Below are 20,245 nucleotides of genomic sequence, written 5' to 3'. Positions count from 1 at the left end.
CAGGCAGAAGTTGGTCCAGGTGGGGCTCAAGTCTCTCGCGTCTGACTGTTGCATTCCCAATGCTTAGGAGGGCTTTCTTTTGTCACAGGAGAGTGCCAGTGTGCGGTCTGCAGAAGTCCAAACAGACTAAACTCCTCAGACAAAGCAAGGGCCGTCTCCATTATAGGAGACACTACAGTGACTTCCCTTATACGTAACACTCCCCACAACATTTGTGTCTGACCAGTAGGGGGCCAAATGCGTGAGGGTGGAAACCTGTGGATAGGTCAGAAAACCACAACACTTAGCTTTCCTGTAGTCTCAAACCCATCGGCCGAATAGTGGTACCAAGTACAGATCAAGTGTTCAAACAGCAGCGTCTACAGGGGGCACGTCACCTAAACATCCGCACAAAGAAAGTCATTTCCACTTGCCTTTACTCAGAAAGGCCACCAGCACACCTGGACCACAGTGCAGAGGTCTACCACAGGTGTTTCCTGTTTTCCCAGGGACTGCACTGGCTGGCTGCTCTGTGATTCCAGTGCACAGCTGGTCTCTTGCTGTGCTCTCTTACTGAAGAAGGCTGTAAAAATGACTCAGTTTATCACTTAGAGACTTAGAGTGATTTACAGAATGCCAATATGCTCCAATGGAAAAGCATCAGTGTTGAAGGGGAAAAAAAAATACTAGCGAGGGGCTAATCCGATGGCTCTGTGAATTTCTTTCTTACCTCAGAAAATTAAAAACTATTTGAGTTTCCTTTGGCCTACAAGGAAAGGTTAAGCAAAATGTCCTTTTGGATTTTGTGAAATATGGGCTGACTCAAGTCCTTAACAGCCTCGCTCTTGTAGGAACTCACCAGGAGCCTTGGCCTTGCAAGCAGAGATGAGCAGCTTTTGGCCAGATGAAGCTGGCTTTGTAATCAGCCCCAGCTCTTGAGCTTCCAAGTCCCACCAGACCTCTCATGTTCCTTGTTCATGAGCATAGCCATCCTGAAACAGGGGTTTTGTTGTTTTTGGGTTTGTTCTGTTTTATTTTTTACTTTTTTATTTTTATTTATTTATTTATTTTTTGAGGCAAGGTTTCTCTGTGTAGCCTTGGCTGTCCTAGACTCGCTTTGTAGACCAGGCTGGCCTCGAACTCACAGTGATCCGCCTGCCTCTGCCTCCTGAGCGCTGGGATTAAAGGCGTGCACCACCACACCCGGCAGGAAACAGGAGTTTTTAGGTACTGCGTGGAGGGAGCTGAGGACCACTGTGCACTGTGTACTCGGCCTTGATGGGTAGTTAAGGGACGTCCTAACTGAAAGCAGGAGCAGCCACAGAGGGTAGAGGCCTCTTCTCAGTCAGGTTTGGGGAATGGGCTTTTCTTGTATGCTCTACAGTCAAACAGCATCGTGGGAAATGTAGTAAACCCTGCTGCTTATAACCACTTGTGGGGGAAGGAAGGGCCATGGCTGGCCGAGCTCAGCATCTGGTCTGCTGATGGATGAACTTCTTCATTGCGTGATCTGGAGTGGGCACTTCATGTTCACAAATCTTATGCCAGAGACTCGGAAGGAAACCACCGGGAAAAGCGTATGCTGCCGCAGCTCAGTATGAACAACAGAGAAAGGAACTCTAAATTCTAAGTTGGCTCGGACCGAAGAGCTTGCCCAAGTTTGTCATAGGGATAGCAGCAAACCAGGAGGCGTCTTACACAGCTACACGGCTCGCACATGAGCTTTGGAGCTGTCCGTAACTCTGCAAACAAGGTTTTACACATCTACTGGAACAACAAGGTTTTTTTTTTCTCAGTGGCATCCATCACTCACTCACATTTATAAACTTGAGAGAGAATGACCCCGACTTGGCTGAGTGCCATGGTGGCATTGCATTAATCTTTGTGCTGCAGAAATAGTCCAATAACCGGATTCCCCTAAAAGTCCCAGGGAGTACTGGTCTACCTCAGCACAGCGGGCAGTAGTGTGCTGGGCAATGGAGCACACAGCAGCCGTACCACATTCCTTCTGGCACCGAATCCCCAAAACCTCGATTACCCTCCTTTGCACCATTGTTGCATGGGCTGCATAAGCACACCGAGGATGAGAAGACTAAAGCGGCAGACAGCTCAGGGTAAACAGCACAGTGGCTCTGAGGCCAGGAAAGCAACAAGTTACAAGACTTAACAAGTCAGCGGGCAAAAGCGAAATCTCTCAAACACTAACTCAGCACAGACACCGAACATCTAGAAGAGTCCTGGAGAAGCCACGATCACACACTAGACACTTCCAAACAGAAAGGGTAACAATACAAATTACTATGTTTTCTTTCCAAAGAAGAAAGAGAATAAATCAAAACCCATTAATTTTCACGAGTAAATTCTAGTAAAGGATTTCTGCCGCGAGGGTTGCAGTTTTGTTAAGCAGGCAGATGATGTCATAAATGCCAAAGAGAGATGACGTCTTAATTTATGGAACAGCTTGCCGGTTGGGCTTTTAGTCCCTCTTTGAGGTGACATGGAAGAGTCATAGTAAATAAGAAGGTGCTGTGCTCTAAGCGGCGCGGTGAGGCTGAACCTTGTTACTGAAGAGAGCAGTAAGATACACTATCATAGGCCTTTGATCATAGGCCTTTCTAATAAAATGCTAGGCGCACTGATAAACCATCAGCATTTTGTATCATAAAGTATACATTTAAACTAAGCCCCCACACAGCTTGGGTGAATAAAGCAGAGCTTGTCGCTGAGATTTGCTCAGCAGGGTCTTGACAGGCAGGATGCTCACCTTCAGCCTGAGCAGCAGGTTATCTGCACCAGCTGCTCTGGACGGCAGGAACTGGGTTATTCCAACTGATAATTCCCAACATGCACTGCAGGTCGGGGCTACACCTATTATTATCTGGGGGGGGGGGGGATCCGCAGCTGAATAAAGACAGAACTTTGTTTAAAATACAAGTTTGGCTATATGCCTGACATCCCAATGCACACACAGTTTAAACTCATTTTTGATCACTCTTCTGGAATGCTGATGAATATACAGTCTCAAAATGCCTGCAATTCTCAAACTTTTCTATATGTGAGATACAACCTCGGGTATTTAACTACAACATGCAATTTACAACACCTGGAATTACAGCAGGACATGAAACAGAAACACGGCTCTGCCCAGCACCGACTGCTTCTTGCATAAGGACTGGACAGCGATCCCATTCCTTAATTTTGCAAACAAGTTCACGGCAACACACAGAGCTGAAGTCCACTTTTGGCTTGCTTGTATCCTAACATGCCTGTGTCCACTTGAAAACGTGGCTTCCCACTTACCGTCTAGTCACAGGCACACATGTTTCCCATCTGTCATGCCAAGATGCCAGCTAGAAATGTAATCACTTTTGACACCTAAGTCACATGTCAACCGTGTGTGTGTCCCATGCTGGTACTTAGCTGCATCTGCTTTGAAGAGATTCCCTTAGGGGTTTCCCAGCGACACCTTCCACTTGAACTCAGGTCAATCTTGTATGGTGTCAGGGTCCGGCAGGCAAGACTCCTAATATCTGCGATAATCAGTATTCGGCAAATGTCCCACTTAACACCTTATTGACACAATTTTACAAAGTGGGGTGAAGAGGGTGGGCACTTGGCTTCCAGCAGCCTTAGTGTAGAGGAAAAATCAATTATCTCTCTCTGTGTTGTTAGCCAGCTCCTGGCGACTGTTCATCTTGCGTGTGATGATGACTAATATTCGCCGGATGGCGAGCAGACGCTCTTTCAAGGAGGCCATGCCGAGGATGGCCAGCTGAGCCTTTCGTTCCAACGGCAGCACGGCCAGAACCCACCAGGACCAGGCAGGGCCGCTGGAATTGCTCTGTGAAAGACGTGAGGGGAAGAAGAAAATTAATGGCCATAACAAGTCAGGGCAAGAATGTCGCCTTCTGTGTATAGGGCTGGGTCACAATTCGCTAGGTTCCCAAAATGCAGAGTTCCTGTTGAATATGAGCCACGTGTTCAAAGGTGAAACGAGAGGACCCAGAAGGAGGAGCTTACAGAGAGAAACTTGCTCCACAGGGAAACTCCACGAACTAGTTGCCTCTGGCCTCCCAAGTCTCCAGCTAACCAGATACACCCACCAGAAAGAAAGATCACACATTTTACCCCCAGGTACCAATGTTGTATGCTATTGCTTTTTCAATTCTGAGTGGGTTAGCTAAAGCATGATATTATAAAGGCCAAAAGTGTCTGGGCACGTTTGAGTGCCACGATTAAGTTGGTGTTAAAGCCAACGTGGCAACGTATGTATAATACGCATGTGCGCACCCACACGTGGCAACTATCACGAGTTTATACGAGGAGGGATAACGTGTGTAAGTTTTGTTTAGGTGCAACGTGTCCATGAGCACGCTGCCTTTGTTTCACACCGTCAAACAAGCATCTGGATTGAGCTCTAAGCAAAAGCTGATTTCTCAGCTGACTTCTGTTCCTCCTGATGCTGTCTGCTCACAAGGTTTGCATTCTCCTCTGTTCCTTGTAAGTGGGTGCCCACCAGGAGCTGGGAGGACTGGACTCCAGCGGCCCTAGACCTGGACAATTCACTGGAGGGTTAGATATAGATAATCCATCAGCTAAAGCCCAAACGGTGTCCTGGCCTGCCCTCCAGAGGTGACCTGTGACCCCGATGCCGGGGAAACACTGCGGGATCCAAGCTCTCTCCTTCCCTTATCCCACAGCACAGGAGAAACAGACAGCATACATAGTGAGAAGCACCTCACAAAACAAATCCTTCCTTAAGTGGAATCCCTGTTGTTGGCAAAAAAACAAAAACAAAAAACAAAACAAAACAAAAAAAACGGCCTCCAAGGGTCTCCGTGTTAATTCCTTAGTCCTGTGACTATGCCACTGTATGTGGTAATGGGGGGACTTTGAATATGTGACCAAATTATTACAATGAGGAGATTATCCTAGTGGACCAGTGTAGCCACGTGGGTCCTCCGTAGTCTGTGGCCTGGGAGTGAGGTGGGGGCAGTGATATGGGACATAAGAACAAAGGGCTAAAACTGTTTTAACAATGCCAAGGAAGGCTAGCACTTCAGGAGTTGAAGCCAGGAGCGAGGCGTACTGCCTCCTACAACCACCAGAGGGCAATGTGTACTGCCATGGCCTTGTCAAGTGAAACTCCTGCCTGGCTTCTGAACCCTACAACTGAAGGGGAATCTAGCAGTATTGTCAAGTGACAGTGCCACAGCAGGGATAGGAAACAGGTCCACCCGCCAATTAGAGATTAATTAGAATTGGTTAGTCTAGTTACTTTCCTTTTTGAATCTGAGGTGCGGTACAGTGGGAAAAGGGCACGAAGGGGTAGGACTTCCAGGTGATTTTCGAAACTAAAGGACTGCTTCCTAAACCTTTTCCACCCATGACATTTTAAAACTAAGAATGTTTTACAGCTCTGGGCACAGAGGTACTCTGCATCTACTAACATAGAGTGAACATTTACTACTAATAAAATACAAATACATTTATTCTTAAACAATTCTCTTATATACATATAATGGTACCATTTATTAAAGATTAAAGTAAATTCAACACTTATTAGATAGGCATGATTGCTTTTTTACATAAATATAAGTCTTGGCTGAGTATGCAATACTGAAGGACATCAGCATCTTCAGTGTTTTTCTGAACCAAATGATATTCTGAATTTACATAATTACCAATGGTGAGGATGACACTTTCATAGAAATACTATATGTTTAGGGCTATTTCAGAAAGTGCTGAAAATCCTGTCCTAATCCAACGCCAAAATGTATTTATTGATATTTTTTTAATGATCCTAGTTAGCTTCAGCTGTCACGTGACACAGGCTAGCATCATCTGACGGGGGCACAACTGAGTGATTTCCTAAATCAGACGGGCCATGTCTAAGAAGGACTGTCTTGATGGGTAATTGGTGTAGTTGGGCCCAGCCCACCGTGGGTGGCACCATCCCTAGGCAGGCGCCCTGGATTATACAAGGAAAGCGGCGGGGCCTGAGCAGGTGAGCGAGGGTCAGCATTCAGTTCCTGCTTGAGCCCTGGCCTTGGTTTCTGTCAGTGCTGAACTGTGACCTGGAAGTGTATGACTTCTGCAATTCAGACAGTCAACAAGGAATGAGGGCTTCTGAGGTATGAGGACTGTGGGGTTTCCTCTTCACGTAGTCAACATCTTGCTTGGTATGTGCAAGGCAATGTTAGATATAAAGCGTGATGTGTTCTTTTCTTTGCTTAGCTGGTCTAGAACTCACAGCGATCTGCCTGCCTCTGCCTCCCTGAGTGCTGGGATTACAGGCGAAATTGGCGGCGCCCAGATGTTTTTTGGCAGTGTTCTTGGCAATGCAACTATTTTTGTTTCGATCTCCCTGTATGGCTAGAAAACTTACTATTTGTCTGCTACACAGGGCACAGGCTGCCGCATTCAGTCTTCTCGGAGCAGCTAGTGCCCGCGCTGGCCACACTCACGGTGGAAGACAGTGCTGGGCTTCTGGCCTTCCCATCAGAATGATGAGTCTGGCCACCTTATTGCAGGAAATAGCAGCATGAAGAGAGAAAGAAGAAAAACATACCTGCGGCTCAGGTTCCCTGTCTGGCATGGACCCAAAATGGCTTAGGATTTGTTTTTTCATGTGGTCCTGGAGAGAAGCAAACCAGGAGACGGACTGCTGGTAAACAGAATCGTGCAGGGCAGCGAGCTCTTCATACTCCGGCCCTTCCACCTGGCCAGAGACGGTGATGGACAGTTTAGTAATTCAGGCAGACACAGGTCTCCGCACACCCGCGACCTCCGACAGCTAAGTGGATTTGTGACATCATCTATTCCTTCACTAACTCACTACTATTCCACAAAATGACATGTTTGGTATTGAAATTTTGTGCTTTTTAACATATCTGAGAGCTACCGACTGCATTCTGATTTTTCTCTTAAGACTCTAATGTGAGCACATATTTAATATTACAAATAATTTTTAATGAGTACAAACTATGGATCTGATATATCATAAATTATTTAGTCATATACATATAAGGATATTTTGACTATCCTGACATTTTATCTTTAAAATGTCAGTAATACAAATATGTATGCAAAGGAACCAGCAAGAAGGCTGAGTAAGTACAAATGTGCAACACGAATGATCTCGTTGATCCCCAGATCTGGGGATCCCTCAGTTTGATCCCCAGAACCCACATGGTAGAAGAAAATTACAGACTTCTGCAAGTTGTACTCTGACCTCCACATGCACACTGTGGTGTGTGGTATGTGTTTGCACACCTGCACACAAAGTAACAAATAAATATAAACAAGGTATTTTTTTCTTAGGCATTATTTTTTCTGGATAGTTTTTCAGGAAGAGAACGAGAAGTCGGAGTCCAGCATTTTACAAACCACACTCCAGGGGACCTGCTGGAGCAGCGCCGCAGCCACGACATCAGCCCCACTGCTGTGCCACACCTGGCTTCTGGAACTCCACACTGTCCGGCCGACCGTTCAGCTCTCCCCTAGCCCTGCTTAGGCTGGCCCAGCAGAGCAGGACTTGTTTGGCGTCACCACTGGCTCTCACATGTCCATGTCAGCCAGGATCACAGCCTCAAAAAGCAGAATAAACCATCCAGGTCTTGTCTGGATAGGAAAATTCTAGCAGCTACAAAAACCCACAGAAATTGTAATAAACAGAACCATCCTTGGTTTGACTTACACAGATCAACATTCATTGGCAACAAGGATTTTCTTTAAAAATTACATCATAAGCAGCTGTGCCGGGCAGTGGTGGCTCACACCTTTAACCCCAGCACTTGGGAGTTTGAGGCCAGCCTGGTCTACAGAGTGAGTTCCAGGACAGCCAAGGCTATACAGAGAAGCCTTGTCCCCAAATACCAAAAACCAAACCAACCAACCAAACAAACAAAAAAACCATCATAAGCAGCTTTTAAGGTCAGTTTTAACACCATTAAAAATAAGGTGTTATCCGCAGCAACACAAATGACGCCACCTCAGACCTGCCGCCAGTCCAGGAACAAGCACCGGCACCGGCACCGGGACTTCCACATTGGACCAGTCTTTGCCTAAGACTAACCCGGTGTGAAAGTTGGGCTCCCCTGTCTCCCTTTGATCTCTGAGGCTCCTGGGCCACAAGCACCAGACACAGCAGCTGGATTGGCAGAACCAGTGCCCTGGGTGTGACTCCACTGCAATGAGCATGTGCCCATGTCTCCAGTGTGACTCTTAGTGTGATGTGAGAGGGTACACGCATTTGTACCCGCATTTCAGATTTCCACCAACAATTTAAAAGAGGGAAACAATAATTCAAAGTAATTCTTCCTACTAAGTGTTTTTAATTGCATTATAAGTTATATACAACCCCTACCCATATCTTGTTAGGCTCAAGGAATTTTGTCACCTGTACAAGGCTGTGTAGCCATCATGCCCTCCACCCCAAACTAGACAGAGAGCATTCCTATAACCCAGAGAGACCCCTAACCTCTGTCCCAGTCAGGTACAAAGTCCACCCTCTATGCTCCGCCCTCTGTCTCCAGAACATGCTTTTCCTGTTCCTGGACATGTGCAAGGGATGACCTATTTGCCTGCTGTCTGGGTAGAGTAACTAACTCTGTAGTGTGCATCACCCCTATGCGTCTGGTTCCCTGACTCGGCATGTCTGTGAGAGTCACCCCACGACGTCAGAGCAGCAGTTATGTTAGGTTGCTGGTAAGCCTCCGCTATATGAGGAACTGGGAAAGCTGACCCATCTTCCTGAGGGGTGTCTGGACCATTTCCACATTTAGCTACTGATGAGACAGTGTGGGCATTTCTGCACATCGTTATGAGAGCCTGTTCAAAGCACCTTGATTACTTGTCAGAGTGTGTGTGCTGATAATCCTATTAGATAAAAACAATTCTTAAAAGGGGGGAGTTTTTTTTTTTACTAGCCTTGGAAGGCACTTTTAAGCACCACTGTTTTATGCTATGCCTCAGTCTGAATCACTGCTTGTGACTCAAATGCCAGCCGTCCCCATGTTTTTAAGTATTTTTTCCCAGTTCTTTATTTTATGTGTATGGGTGTTTTGCCTACATACATTTCTGTATACCATGTGTGTGCAGTGCATTTCCGGAGAGGCCAGCCGAGGGCATATGATTTCTTGGAACCTAAGACACAGGACATTATGAGAGGCCATGTGGACGCTGGGGATTGAACCTGGGTCCTCTGGAAGAGAAGCCAGTGCTCTTAACCACTGAGCCACCTCTCTAGCAACTCCCACCATGTTTTAATAAATAATATTGCATTGAAAACCAGTCTATGGGGCGGGAGAGATGGCTCAGAGGATCAGAGCACTGTCTCCCCTTCTAGAGGTCCTGAGTTCAATTCCCAACAACCACATGGTGGCTCACAGCCATCCATACTGGAATCTGATGCCCTCTTCTGACATGCATGTGTACATGCAGGCAAAACACTGTAGACATAATAAATAACTAAAATCTTATTAAAAAAAAATAAAGAAAACCAGTTTATCTAGCACACTCATTTATGTGTGGTCTACTGCTGTTTTTGACCCTAGACTCTACTCTTAAGAAAGAGAGGCCACGTGGCATTCAGGGTCTAAAGAATAATTGTCCCCTTTGTATCTGTGGGGAATTGAGTCAGGATAGCTCCCATAGATACCCAAATCCATATAAAATGATGCACTATTTGCACATAGCAAACACACATCTATCCTGCTTATATTTTTGAGTCATCTATAGATTACCTGACCTAAGAGAAAGTTGTTACACTCTATTGTTTTGTTGTTGAGACAGAGTCAAGATACGTTGCCCGGGCTGGCCTCGGACGCGGGCTCCACCATCCCTTCTTCCAGTCTAGATAACCTGGGATGACAGGTGTATGGTCCACACAGCCACACCCTGTTGCTTAGGGAATAACGACAAGGTGAACGCGCCTGTACATATTCTTTAGAGGCTTAATTGATTTCTGCAACGCACCATCAACTGACCCTGTAGATGAAGAAATGAGGACAGAACGCCAACCAGTATTTATCTGGCCTTTATAGGAAAAGTGTGTCAGCCCCTGGGCTAGGCTGTCACACATGGCAGCTGGCAGCACAAGCCCACGTTCCCTAAAGGCAGTAAAAGGACATTTTATTTCAGGAGATTTCTCCCAGCTCTGACTCAGGTGAAAACACACACAGAGGACACCTGGCTAAAGAAGGAAGTGACACTGTAAACAGAGACCCAGCGATGTCCCCCTCACCTTCTCATCTTCCAGATACTCGATGTCGGCTGTGTTGTAGCCATCTCTGTGGCGGTGGCTTAGCACCCGGAAGCGGCTGATGCCGACGGCATCCACAACAGAGCTGCCGTCAGGGAATGTCCTGACGTCCTTTATCTCCAGCATGCAGCCGTACTCTGAAATCCTGAAAGCACGGTTGGGGAAGAGAGAAGGGTTTTTAAAAATTCAGATGCCTTCCTTTCCCCCTGAAGTCTGGCTTTTGAGAGGAATGTGGAGTCAGTGTGAACGAAGGGGGTGTCTCCTCCTCAGATCAGCAAGATTATTTTCCCAAGAGGATGAGACCAGATTGTAAATATAGTGCTTTAGCCCCTTGACCAGGACCTGCTGGGGTGGGGGTGAGGTCCAGTAAGCACAGGACCTTGTGCTGCTCAAAGGCCCTGTGCCCTCTCCACAGAGCATTACTCCATGTTCACTTGCAGTGCCCTAAAGCAGGCGGTCTACAGCCACTGCCTGCGTCTCTCTGACTCCCCTTTACGCCCCGCCACCCTACATACGATCCCACCAGAGGCCACAGATACTCTGCGTGTGGCCATAATCCGCAGGCACATCCTGCCACTGAATTAACATCTTCTGCTGCTCTGCTCTGCTCCCTGACCTCTCTGGTCCTCCACACTGCTCATCCTCCGCATGTCTCACATGCTGGGCCACCCAGGGTAGCATCCTTAGCTGCATCTATTCTCATGGCAACACTTTCTCTGGAGCTCCGGCCTGTGGTCATTACGGCCATATGCACAGCAGTGTGCAGCATGAACGTGCTCAAGCCTCACAAAACACGGAAGCTTATTAAGATTACCAGAAGACTTAAAGTTGATACTTGAACCCTAAGGTGCCCTCTTCCTACATTCTTGTGGTGAGCAACTGCACTATGTAGCTCCCAGGTGAAAGATGAATGTGGATTCTTAAGTCACAAACCACTTTTATACTAGTAAAAAACTTTCTCTCCCTGGTACCTAAGCCACCTGTGGTGGACGTGGAAGCACCCTGAAGATGTCTCATGTTTTCCTAGCTATCTGCAAACAGCCTCTGGATGTCAGCCCTTCCCCCGTGCTGCCTCACCTGCAGAGCCCACCCCACCCAGGAACACTTTATCTCATCTGTGGACAAGAACTGTGGACGGGGCAAGCTTCTCTTGCTCGCAGCTCCCAGCAGATGCAGTCCCACTCTGCTCCAAGAGGAGCCACCAACGTGCCTTTAAAAACTAGCTGAACTCAAACACACTCCTATTTCTCCGGCTCCCCTCTCCCCTTCCCCGGAGGGACCTGGGTGCTCTCTGCTCTCTTGTGTGTTCGCGCAGCGCAGCACGGCACAGCTCATCCGTCATCTGGGGCTGTCTTCTCGCTCTCTGCTGTTCGCTCTCTTGGTTTAACTGCTGAAACCACTGTGCCCCTGCTTCCCTGACTTCTGGTGAGCCACACTGCAATACGTACGAGTTTACTGGTCCCTTGCAGGCTACTATGCACACTTCTATTACATACAAAAGAAACTCTGCCTTATCCCGACTGTAAAAATAATCTCTAATACTTTCTCTTTATTCTTTTAAAATATTGCCTGGTTTTCACAATAGGAAACTGTTAGAAACATGTACATAATCTACAGCAGGGAATCGATTTTTACTTTCCTTCTTAGGCAGCTCACTGTTACTGGTCTCTGTCTTTCGTGCAATTATATATAAATTTGGAGCTCATATTTGAGCAGATCTGTTCTGATCCCTGTGCTCCATTTCACAGCTCTGCTGACTACGGCTTTGTGGTTCTGACAGTACAGCAATGTCCTTCCTTTCGGTCATTCGATTTATTCAAAACTATGGGGTCTTGGTCCTTTTCCCTGTCCCATTGAGTCTAAAATGGACGAGCAAAATCCTCTTAGGAGGTGAATGATATGAGTTAGTCTTCACGTCCACTAACCCAACCTTTCAGCTACAGCCATGAATATGAATCAGTAGAGTTTTAGGATTTTCTTTATACAGGTGCATTCTCTTAAAAAAAAAAAAAAAAGGATTTGTCCTTGGCTAGTCACGGTAGAAACCACTGAGTGGCCCTTACAACACATTCTCCTGTTCTTCCTGGGCACACAGACAGGCGACGCTGCCCACCCAGAATCCTCTAGGAGTACAGATGCCACCCGCGGGCACCTGGATGTGTGCTCATCACGGCCAGGCGGCACCGATAAAGCCTCTCTCGGGACAGGAAGGGACTCACATCTCTACAGCAGGGCCTGCATTGCCCACAGCCTGGCAACATCCTCTCTAAGTACCTGAGGTGAAGTAGCAGGAGGCAAAGCCACACGGCACAGTGTGCAGGAGACCAGACGTTTTAGAGGTGAGGAGACTGAAAAAAGCCTCAGTTTTGTATGTAGTCATTTTTGCAAGACCAGACGCGGAAGTGGACTAGCGTGACAGACGAACAGAAGAGGCAGAGACTAGACGGCGTGGGGGGCGGGGGTATTTTGACTAGCCTTGAGCTTGCACTTTGTGGGAAATGAGTGGGGGAAATGGAGGTTTCCAAACAGTGTCCTTAGTCGTTCTTCAGGACAATAAAGGCAGTAGGACGCTAACGAGCCCAGGTGCTGCTTCTTACCCAGCGTTCTCCGCGGACAAACACATTCCAAACCGCTTGGTTCCAGTTTCCATGCATCTTCTCATCATGAGCCGGTAGCGGGGCTCAAAGACGTGGAGTGGGCAGGGAACCGTGGGGAAGGCCATGGCACACACGAAGATGGGCACGTCCCTGGTCAGACTGCAGAGCAAGGGGAAACGTCACCTCAGATGCCTAAGCTGCTCGGGACACAAATGAGTAGCTGCTACAACAGCCAAAGCTGCCAAGACAAAACAAAACCCGAGCGCGACTCAGGGCAAGCGTGCAAGGCCAGCAAGGATCTGGCATGAGGAAGGTCCCCGCTCAGCCAGCTTTCAGCCAAGTCTGTCCTATTTGACTTGATGAGAGACAGCGTCCTGAGTTATATTACTGTATCTGTAAAAGTTACAGTTTTGAAATACAGGTCAAGGCGAAAACTCCACACAGGCAAAGGCATCAAATTTTAAACATAAGAGCAAAGGTGTGTATGGAAACACCAAGCTTTAACCAGCTGCAGAGAGGGAGCCACAGAGAGTCACAATCCTGCCTCCTGTTCAGATCCTTGTCTTTCCTTTTAGAAAGTTATTTTGGTACAGAAAGCAAATCTTTAACTTTCAAAAAATATATTTTTGAAATATTTCCTGTAATTACTTACAATTATATGTTCACGGATACTTTGTAACTCACAATTTTTCCACTTAAACCTCCCCCCCCAAAAAAATCTGTTATAAAAAATAAAACCTAAGCTAAGGCTCAGCTCATGTCAACAAAGCTTTTCCTCGTTATTCTGCACCAAAGAGCAACTTCACGTGGCCTAAGCACTTACTTTGACAGTTCTGACATTTCTTCATCATAAATCCTCTTCCTGTCAGACAGCTCATCTGATAAATATCGGAATATCAATTCTTCAGCCAGAACAGTTACATTAAAATTTCTGGTTGCCAACAACTATAACAAAAAAAGGTGTGTTAAATGTTGGTAAATGGTAATTATTAATGTTGAAGGGCAACACTTAATCTTGAGTACGGCTTGCAGTATTTGTGTTGTACATGACAGACAGTGTTGGCTGGCATTTGTCGTTTGTGTGACTAGGACTCAATGGTAATACAATAAAAATTGGAGACAGGAGGTCTCTGTCCATGTGCATAGCACAACACTGATAAACATCCTGTGACACCTGAAAAACTCAGAGAGATGTGATGTGAATGCAATTTAATAGTGCAAGTGCACCGTGCAATTTAATATGCACAAAGTACAAAGGTTTTAAGGGTGATGGTTTATCTTAACACGTTTTGGCAATGAATTAAGAAGTTATAATTGCTTTAAACTTTACTTAATTTGAACCCCCTGCCACGAGCTGTGCAAGACTAGCAAAAGCAAACAGGTGGGTTCCTTGGAAGCAGGCCACCCACTGTTTTTGCACGACTAGTGAGGGGCAAGGCGGGGGTGGGAGAAGGGGGGGGGACGGACAGACTGACGAAGGATGACTTTGTCTCCAGTTTGCTTCCTGCTGCTCACATGCCTTTCCACACTTGTCATCGCTCTATCTCTCGCTATCTGGCATGGCACAGAGAAATCCTCACTGCCTGTGCCCTGGGGTGTTGGTTTCACTCTGTGGGGCAGATTTCCTGCAAGTCAAATTGAAGATGCACTTCCAAGTAGCAATGCTGTTCAGAGGAATTCATGATTTCATAACTCTTGATAATGATTTTTATAGGAATCCTGATTTTATTCAAAAGATTTTAAGCCCTCCTGTTGCATAGCAAAAACTGTGAGGAACTCTATGAATCTTCACTTGCCACTGACATGTAAATTACACCAGGGAGAAGATGGGCTTGAGGCAGATTTATGACCGAAGTAAACTTTCCTTTATGTCAGGTCTTGGTGTGTGCTAGGACAAATAAAATTATTGCCTTAAGCTGTCTATGAAGTCATAGATAACTGGAAAATGATTAATTAGTGCAGCCTTAATGGAAAGACATATAAACAAAAACCCTGCTGTGACCCCTTGCACCCTGTTAACCTTAAACTTTGCCAACCTATGTCATAAATAACTGTTGTGATGAAGACATAAATAAGAGATGCTTAAATTTTAATGGAGGAAGATGTAATCAATAATCCCACTGTGTAATGAATTTTACAATAATTGCATTTGGGCTGAAAACAAAGAATAAATGTTGGAGGCTGTTAGTCATTGGGATTTACTCCATCCCGTTGTGTGTGTGTGTGTGTGTGTGTGTGTGTGTGTGTGTGTGTGTGTGTGTGTGTGTGTATGGATGTCTATATGTCTGTATTAATGTGCACAGGTGATGTCTATGGGAACTCTCTTGTCTCATTTACTGAATGAATGTGTGTATGTGAATGAATGAGAATTTTCTTTTTCCTTCCTCCTTCCAGCAGCTCATGAAGAGTTAGAAGAATTCAGAGCTCTGGGCTGGCCCCAAAGTTTTCCCACTGTCCAGAGAAATTACTCAGCAGGAGGCTTTGGCCAGAGAAAGCTGCCTTACCTGCAGGGGAGTGAAAGGGCCAAGAGCAGCTGGGCAAGGCAGCGGACGGTCAACCTGAAGGTCCGAGGATGCTGCGTCCATCTCAGTTTACTCTGACCGGTCAAAGCTGGGCTTGGACAACCACCCCCCCACCCCGCCCCCGCCTTTGCCATCTCAGGGTTTTCAAAAGTTAATTTAGGCTTAGGAGTGTGGCTCAGTCTGTGTGCTTAGTGTGTGGGAGGGAGAAGAAGGGAAGGAGAAAATTATTCTAGTAATTGTTTGCTGCGCATGTCTGGAAGAGAGTTAAAACCAAGACTGCCAGTCTCAACCTGAGGCTGTGAAGGAGGCCCTTACCCTCCCCAAGAGGCTGAACCATCTGCCTCATGCAAAGTGGGTGAGGACAACAGGGCCAGCACACAGCACACAGCTCTGCGGCGCTGCTCTATCTTATCTGCATGCTCAATAAAAAAGACGAACTCAGGAGTTTATATTTGGGATAAACATTAACAAATAGCCTCCCTATATGCCCTCAGTTTGGTTTCAGACCAAAGACAGTAGCAACTGATGGCTGGAAAGGGCATGAAGGAGAAGTGACAGCAGGAAGAAATGACTTGGGCACGCACTCAATGCACCGTAATCTATCAAGCCATCTGAAGGGAATATATGCTCCCAATATATATCCTGGGAGCTGTTTCCAATGTAACTCAATGATTAGACCCGAACATTACTTAGCTGCATCTAATGTTTCTTTCTTCTTTAGTTTTATTTTTCTTTCTTTCTTTCTTTTTTTTTTTTTTGTTGTTTTTGTTTTTGTTTTTCAAGACAGAGTTTCTCTGTGTAACCTTGGCTGTCCTAGACTTGCTTTGTAGACCAGGCTGGCCTCGAACTCAGAGCAATCCGCCTGCTTCTGCCTCCCGAGTGCTGAGATTAAAGGCGTGTGCCACCACGCCCGGCTCATCTAATGTTTCTTGCTATGTGGTGATTTATGAATGAGGTGGGAAGTGACCCATCTTCGATCAAAGAAGCCAGATGATTTGAACAAGTCGGTGGTAGAAGGGAATCATGAGACGTCCACCAAAGCACAAGGCTCCTCAGCCCACCGTGCACTTACTTCTGAAAGCTTGTCCTTGCATAGCGGACAGTGTGGGGCGTGGTCAAGGCAGCGCTCCAGACATTTTAGGCAAAATGTATGTCCGCAAGGTGTGGTGACAGGTTCGTAGAGCAGCCTGGAGAGAAGATCACAAGCTTTCAGAGAGATGTGTCCCTGTCTGACAAGGATGCCCTCTGCAGTCCCCACACAACCCTGGAAGTCATTTGTAGCCACTCTTCTTTTACTCTATTAAATTTTTGGAAAATAAGCCAATTACTGTTGATATGTATTATGTTGGCTAATTTTACGTTAATTTGACACAGCTAGAGACGAGGACCCCAACTGAGAAAATGGGTCCACTAAGATCAGGCTATGCGCAAGCCTGGAGGCCATTTTCTCAGTTAGTGATTGTTGTAGGAGGTCTCAGCACATCGTGGGCGGTGCCATCCTGGGCTGGTGGTCCTGGTTTGTATAACAAAGCAGACTAACCAAGCCGTGGAGGGGCAAGCCAGTCAGCAGCACCCCTCCATGACTTCTAAATCAGCTCCTGTCTCCAGGATCCTGGTTTGAGTCCCTGCCCTGACTTCCTTCAGTGATGGACAAGGAATGCAGATGTGTAAGCTGAATAAACCCATTTCTTCACAACTGGCTTTCGGTCACAATGTTTTATCACAGCAGTTGTAAATCAAATTAAGATACACACATGTATCTTAGGCGATATATATGGGTGTGTGTGTTCACCAATTGTGCCCTGAATGTAGCTATAGAATCCAGAAAGGCATACTTTTTGAAAGAGCTGCATGTAACAGCCTACCTCATACACAGAGCACACTCAAAGTCGGTCACATCAATCACGAACTCTGGCTCTTCTTCAAGAGAGCTTATGTTCCTCTGAGGTGAGGAATCTGCATCTGAAAAAGTTTTCAGATGTTACAACTAACACCTAAACTTCTGAGAAACACCATACAATAAATTTATTTCTTCAGGGTAATATAAATGTTAACAAGTGAAAAAAGAACTTATCTAGTAGAGTATAAAGCAAGACTTGATCAAGTTGGTACACACTCACAAAAATTAAAATCTCATCTAAGTGTTCTCCTTTTCACTATAAAGTCCCTGGAAAATTAACTCTACAAAATAAGCTGGTATACGCATTCCTTTATGGATTCTGCTTATGTAACGAGCCTTTTAAAGTCAGTTGAGTACTGACTAATACTCTACCCTTTGATGTCAGAGTATCATAGCAAGAAATGGCTTGCGGACCTTTCTTGGGAATTTTTTCAGGGGTGTTGATGTCACACTCATCTTCACTGGGAAGCTGCCTCTTTAAAGTGCTGCTGGGTGCTGCTGGGACAATCCCCTCCAGAGCCTTTTTATCCTCTTCACAGTGGAGGCCCAGAATGAAATATAAAACCGGAGAGCTGGCATTCTGCGGAACGTCAGACTTCTCAGACGGAGTCTAGGTAGAAAAAGGGAGTCCTGGATAGTCAAGACCGCAGGACACAAGGAAACAAACCACACCGCACATGCAGTAGCCTTCCTAGAAATCACTGGGATGGGGCTGTGGAGATGGCTTGCATGGGGCAGGTGCTGGCTGTGCAAGCGTGAGGCCTCGGGCTTGGATCCTCAGCGCCTGTGTTTGCAAAACCTGGGTACAGCAGAGCTGCCACTTCAGTGTGAGGGGAGACAGCCAGGCCAGCTGCGATGGAAGACAACACCCAGTGTTCACCCCTAGTCTCTACACCCACAAAGTATATCTAGGGATGCGGGGTACGGGGCACCGGGGGCCTGGGCTGTCCAGCATGCCTGACTTCCTACAAGGTAATCAGAAATGCTTTATACTTTTCATGGTAAAACATAGGACAACTTCTTTCTGAGCAGGGCAATCTTCCTACCTATAGCATATGCATCAATGTATAAATTATATGTCATATGCGCAGACCAATCTGTGCTTTCTTTTCTCTAAGATAAGACAGTGTCAGATCTCCTATAGCTGTGGAGATGTTTGAGAGGCTCATCTGCAATGTTCCATTAGTTCACTGAGTTCAATTAAGAGTTTTAACCAACGTTTCCATCTAGCCCGTGTGATGTCGAGGTGCTCAAGGAACTGCCAACACAGTAAAGCCAGCCAGTGGCCGACACCCACAATCCACACCTTGGAGCCAGCTGCATGGGCGTGACTTCCAGCCCCTTCCAGAGGATCCTGGGGACTCATCTGGGCATCACAATGGGCCTTTGCTCCACTTTGGGTGGATGATGTTGGGTTTTGATGCTCATTTTCTGAAGCTGGAAAGAACACCTCGCATATTACCTGTAAATTTTCAAGAGAGAAAATACTTTGTGAAACACTCTGAAAGGAGAAAGTCTCTAATAAGTTTTAAAATTCTGGAGCCAAAACAGGTCCCCTAAAGCTGAAAAGGACAGTTGTCATATTCCAACTGTCAATCTTTTAAGATTCAGACATTTTTAAAAAAGATTTATTTATTATGCATACAGTATTCTGCCTGCATGTTCACCTGCAAGCCAGGAGAGGGCATCAGATCTCATTATAGATGGTTATGAGCCACTATGTGGTTGCTGGGAATTGAACTCAGGACCTCTAGGAGAGCAGCCAGTGCTCTTAACCTCTGAGCCATCTCTCCAGCCCAAAATTAAGACATTTTGAAAGCACAGACAGTGAGTTATGAACCATAGATTCTAATCCCTTTCCATCTGTCTTACCGATGATAAAATTCGAGCATCACGTCTGTGTTCTGTCTGGCTCCCACAGGCTGCTTAAAACCCAAAATGTCACAGGTTAAAGGTGAGGAGCCTGCATGGACCTTGGGTTCACCCTAAGCTGTTATCAAGCTGGTGTGGTGGTGCCCGCCTTTAATCCCAGCACTCAGGAAGCAGAGGCAGGTGGATCCCCGTGAGTTTGAAGCCAGCCTGGTCTACAGAGTGATTCTAGGACAGCCAAGGATGCATAGAGAAACCCTGTCTCGAAAAAATAAAATAAAATAAGACAAAACCTAAGTTGTTATCATCCACAGGACTGAGAATTTTCTAGAGGGCTGCTCTGTTTGTGGGCCAGAGAACTCTGGCTCAAGATTTACACACCATAACTGGGGAGTGGGGGTCCCCGCTAGGCAGTCTGACTGCCAAACCCCGTAGACGTAGCTGAATCTAAGGACTCAATGAGAATTAAAAGGAATGAACGAAAATTTAAAAACATAGACGAGTTTTGGTTTTGTTTTTTGTTTTTTTAAACTCATTCTCTCTGCTCTTTGTGGGACAATGTGGGCGTGGCCGTCAGTGGGCTCTGAAACAGCAAGCCGAGGAGCCTCAGCGGGACACCAGGGCCCACAGTGTGGCTTTATAAAGAAGAGCGTTGGGGGACAGGCCGCGTCCTGGCATATCAGTGGAGTGATGGTAACTCTGCGGTTTAAGTGGTACCAGGCCGACGAGCGACCAAAAAGCACTGAGACCTTAGTGCCCCATGCCTCATTTGGTCTGAGTCTCAGACAACAGGCATCAGCTGAGAGTGAAAACTGTAAAATTATAAAATACAAGATGCTTGCTCGCTTGTCCAGCCTTGCTCGCCTCTCCCAGTTCTCGTTATTGCTAACTTCAAAAGTTCCACCTTAGTTCCCAGAATAGTTACATGTAAGTTTCCATATATCAGATGTCCCCATACGGCTTTTAGTAACTGCTCTAGAGCCCCACACCCAAGCCCCCACAAAGAGACTCCCAATGCCAGATGTCCTAAAGGTCCATATGGTCTCACTTGATAAGCAACCCCATGTGCTTTGTGGTTTTAGCCTTTAAAAACTAGCCTGTAACAGCTACTCGG

At 46.3% G+C, this 20,245-nt stretch overlaps 1 protein-coding gene across 2 annotated transcripts in view; it reads right to left on the bottom strand.

Moving 5' to 3' along the window:
* Positions 1-296: 296 nt before the first annotated feature.
* LONRF2 (LON peptidase N-terminal domain and ring finger 2) overlaps positions 297-20,245 on the bottom strand; it is a 39,300-nt gene continuing 19,351 nt past the window's right edge. For both annotated transcript variants that reach the window (XM_084754124.1, XM_084754125.1), the window contains exons 4-12: positions 18,569-18,724; positions 17,677-17,872; positions 17,228-17,324; positions 16,435-16,549; positions 13,664-13,785; positions 12,841-12,999; positions 10,226-10,388; positions 6,551-6,700; positions 297-3,820 (exon numbers count right to left, since the gene is read on the bottom strand). In XM_084754124.1, the coding sequence (XP_084610250.1) occupies positions 3,626-3,820; positions 6,551-6,700; positions 10,226-10,388; positions 12,841-12,999; positions 13,664-13,785; positions 16,435-16,549; positions 17,228-17,324; positions 17,677-17,872; positions 18,569-18,724 (1,353 nt within the window). In that variant the 3' untranslated portion in view covers positions 297-3,625. The remainder of the gene's footprint in view (positions 3,821-6,550; positions 6,701-10,225; positions 10,389-12,840; positions 13,000-13,663; positions 13,786-16,434; positions 16,550-17,227; positions 17,325-17,676; positions 17,873-18,568; positions 18,725-20,245) is intronic.

The sequence above is a fragment of the Acomys minous genome (genome assembly GCF_964271855.1).
Source record: "Acomys minous genome assembly, chromosome: 13".
NCBI lineage: Eukaryota > Metazoa > Chordata > Mammalia > Rodentia > Muridae > Acomys > Acomys minous.
The sequence above is the reverse complement of the archived record's forward strand: the minus strand, read 5'-3'. Positions and strand labels throughout refer to the sequence as shown.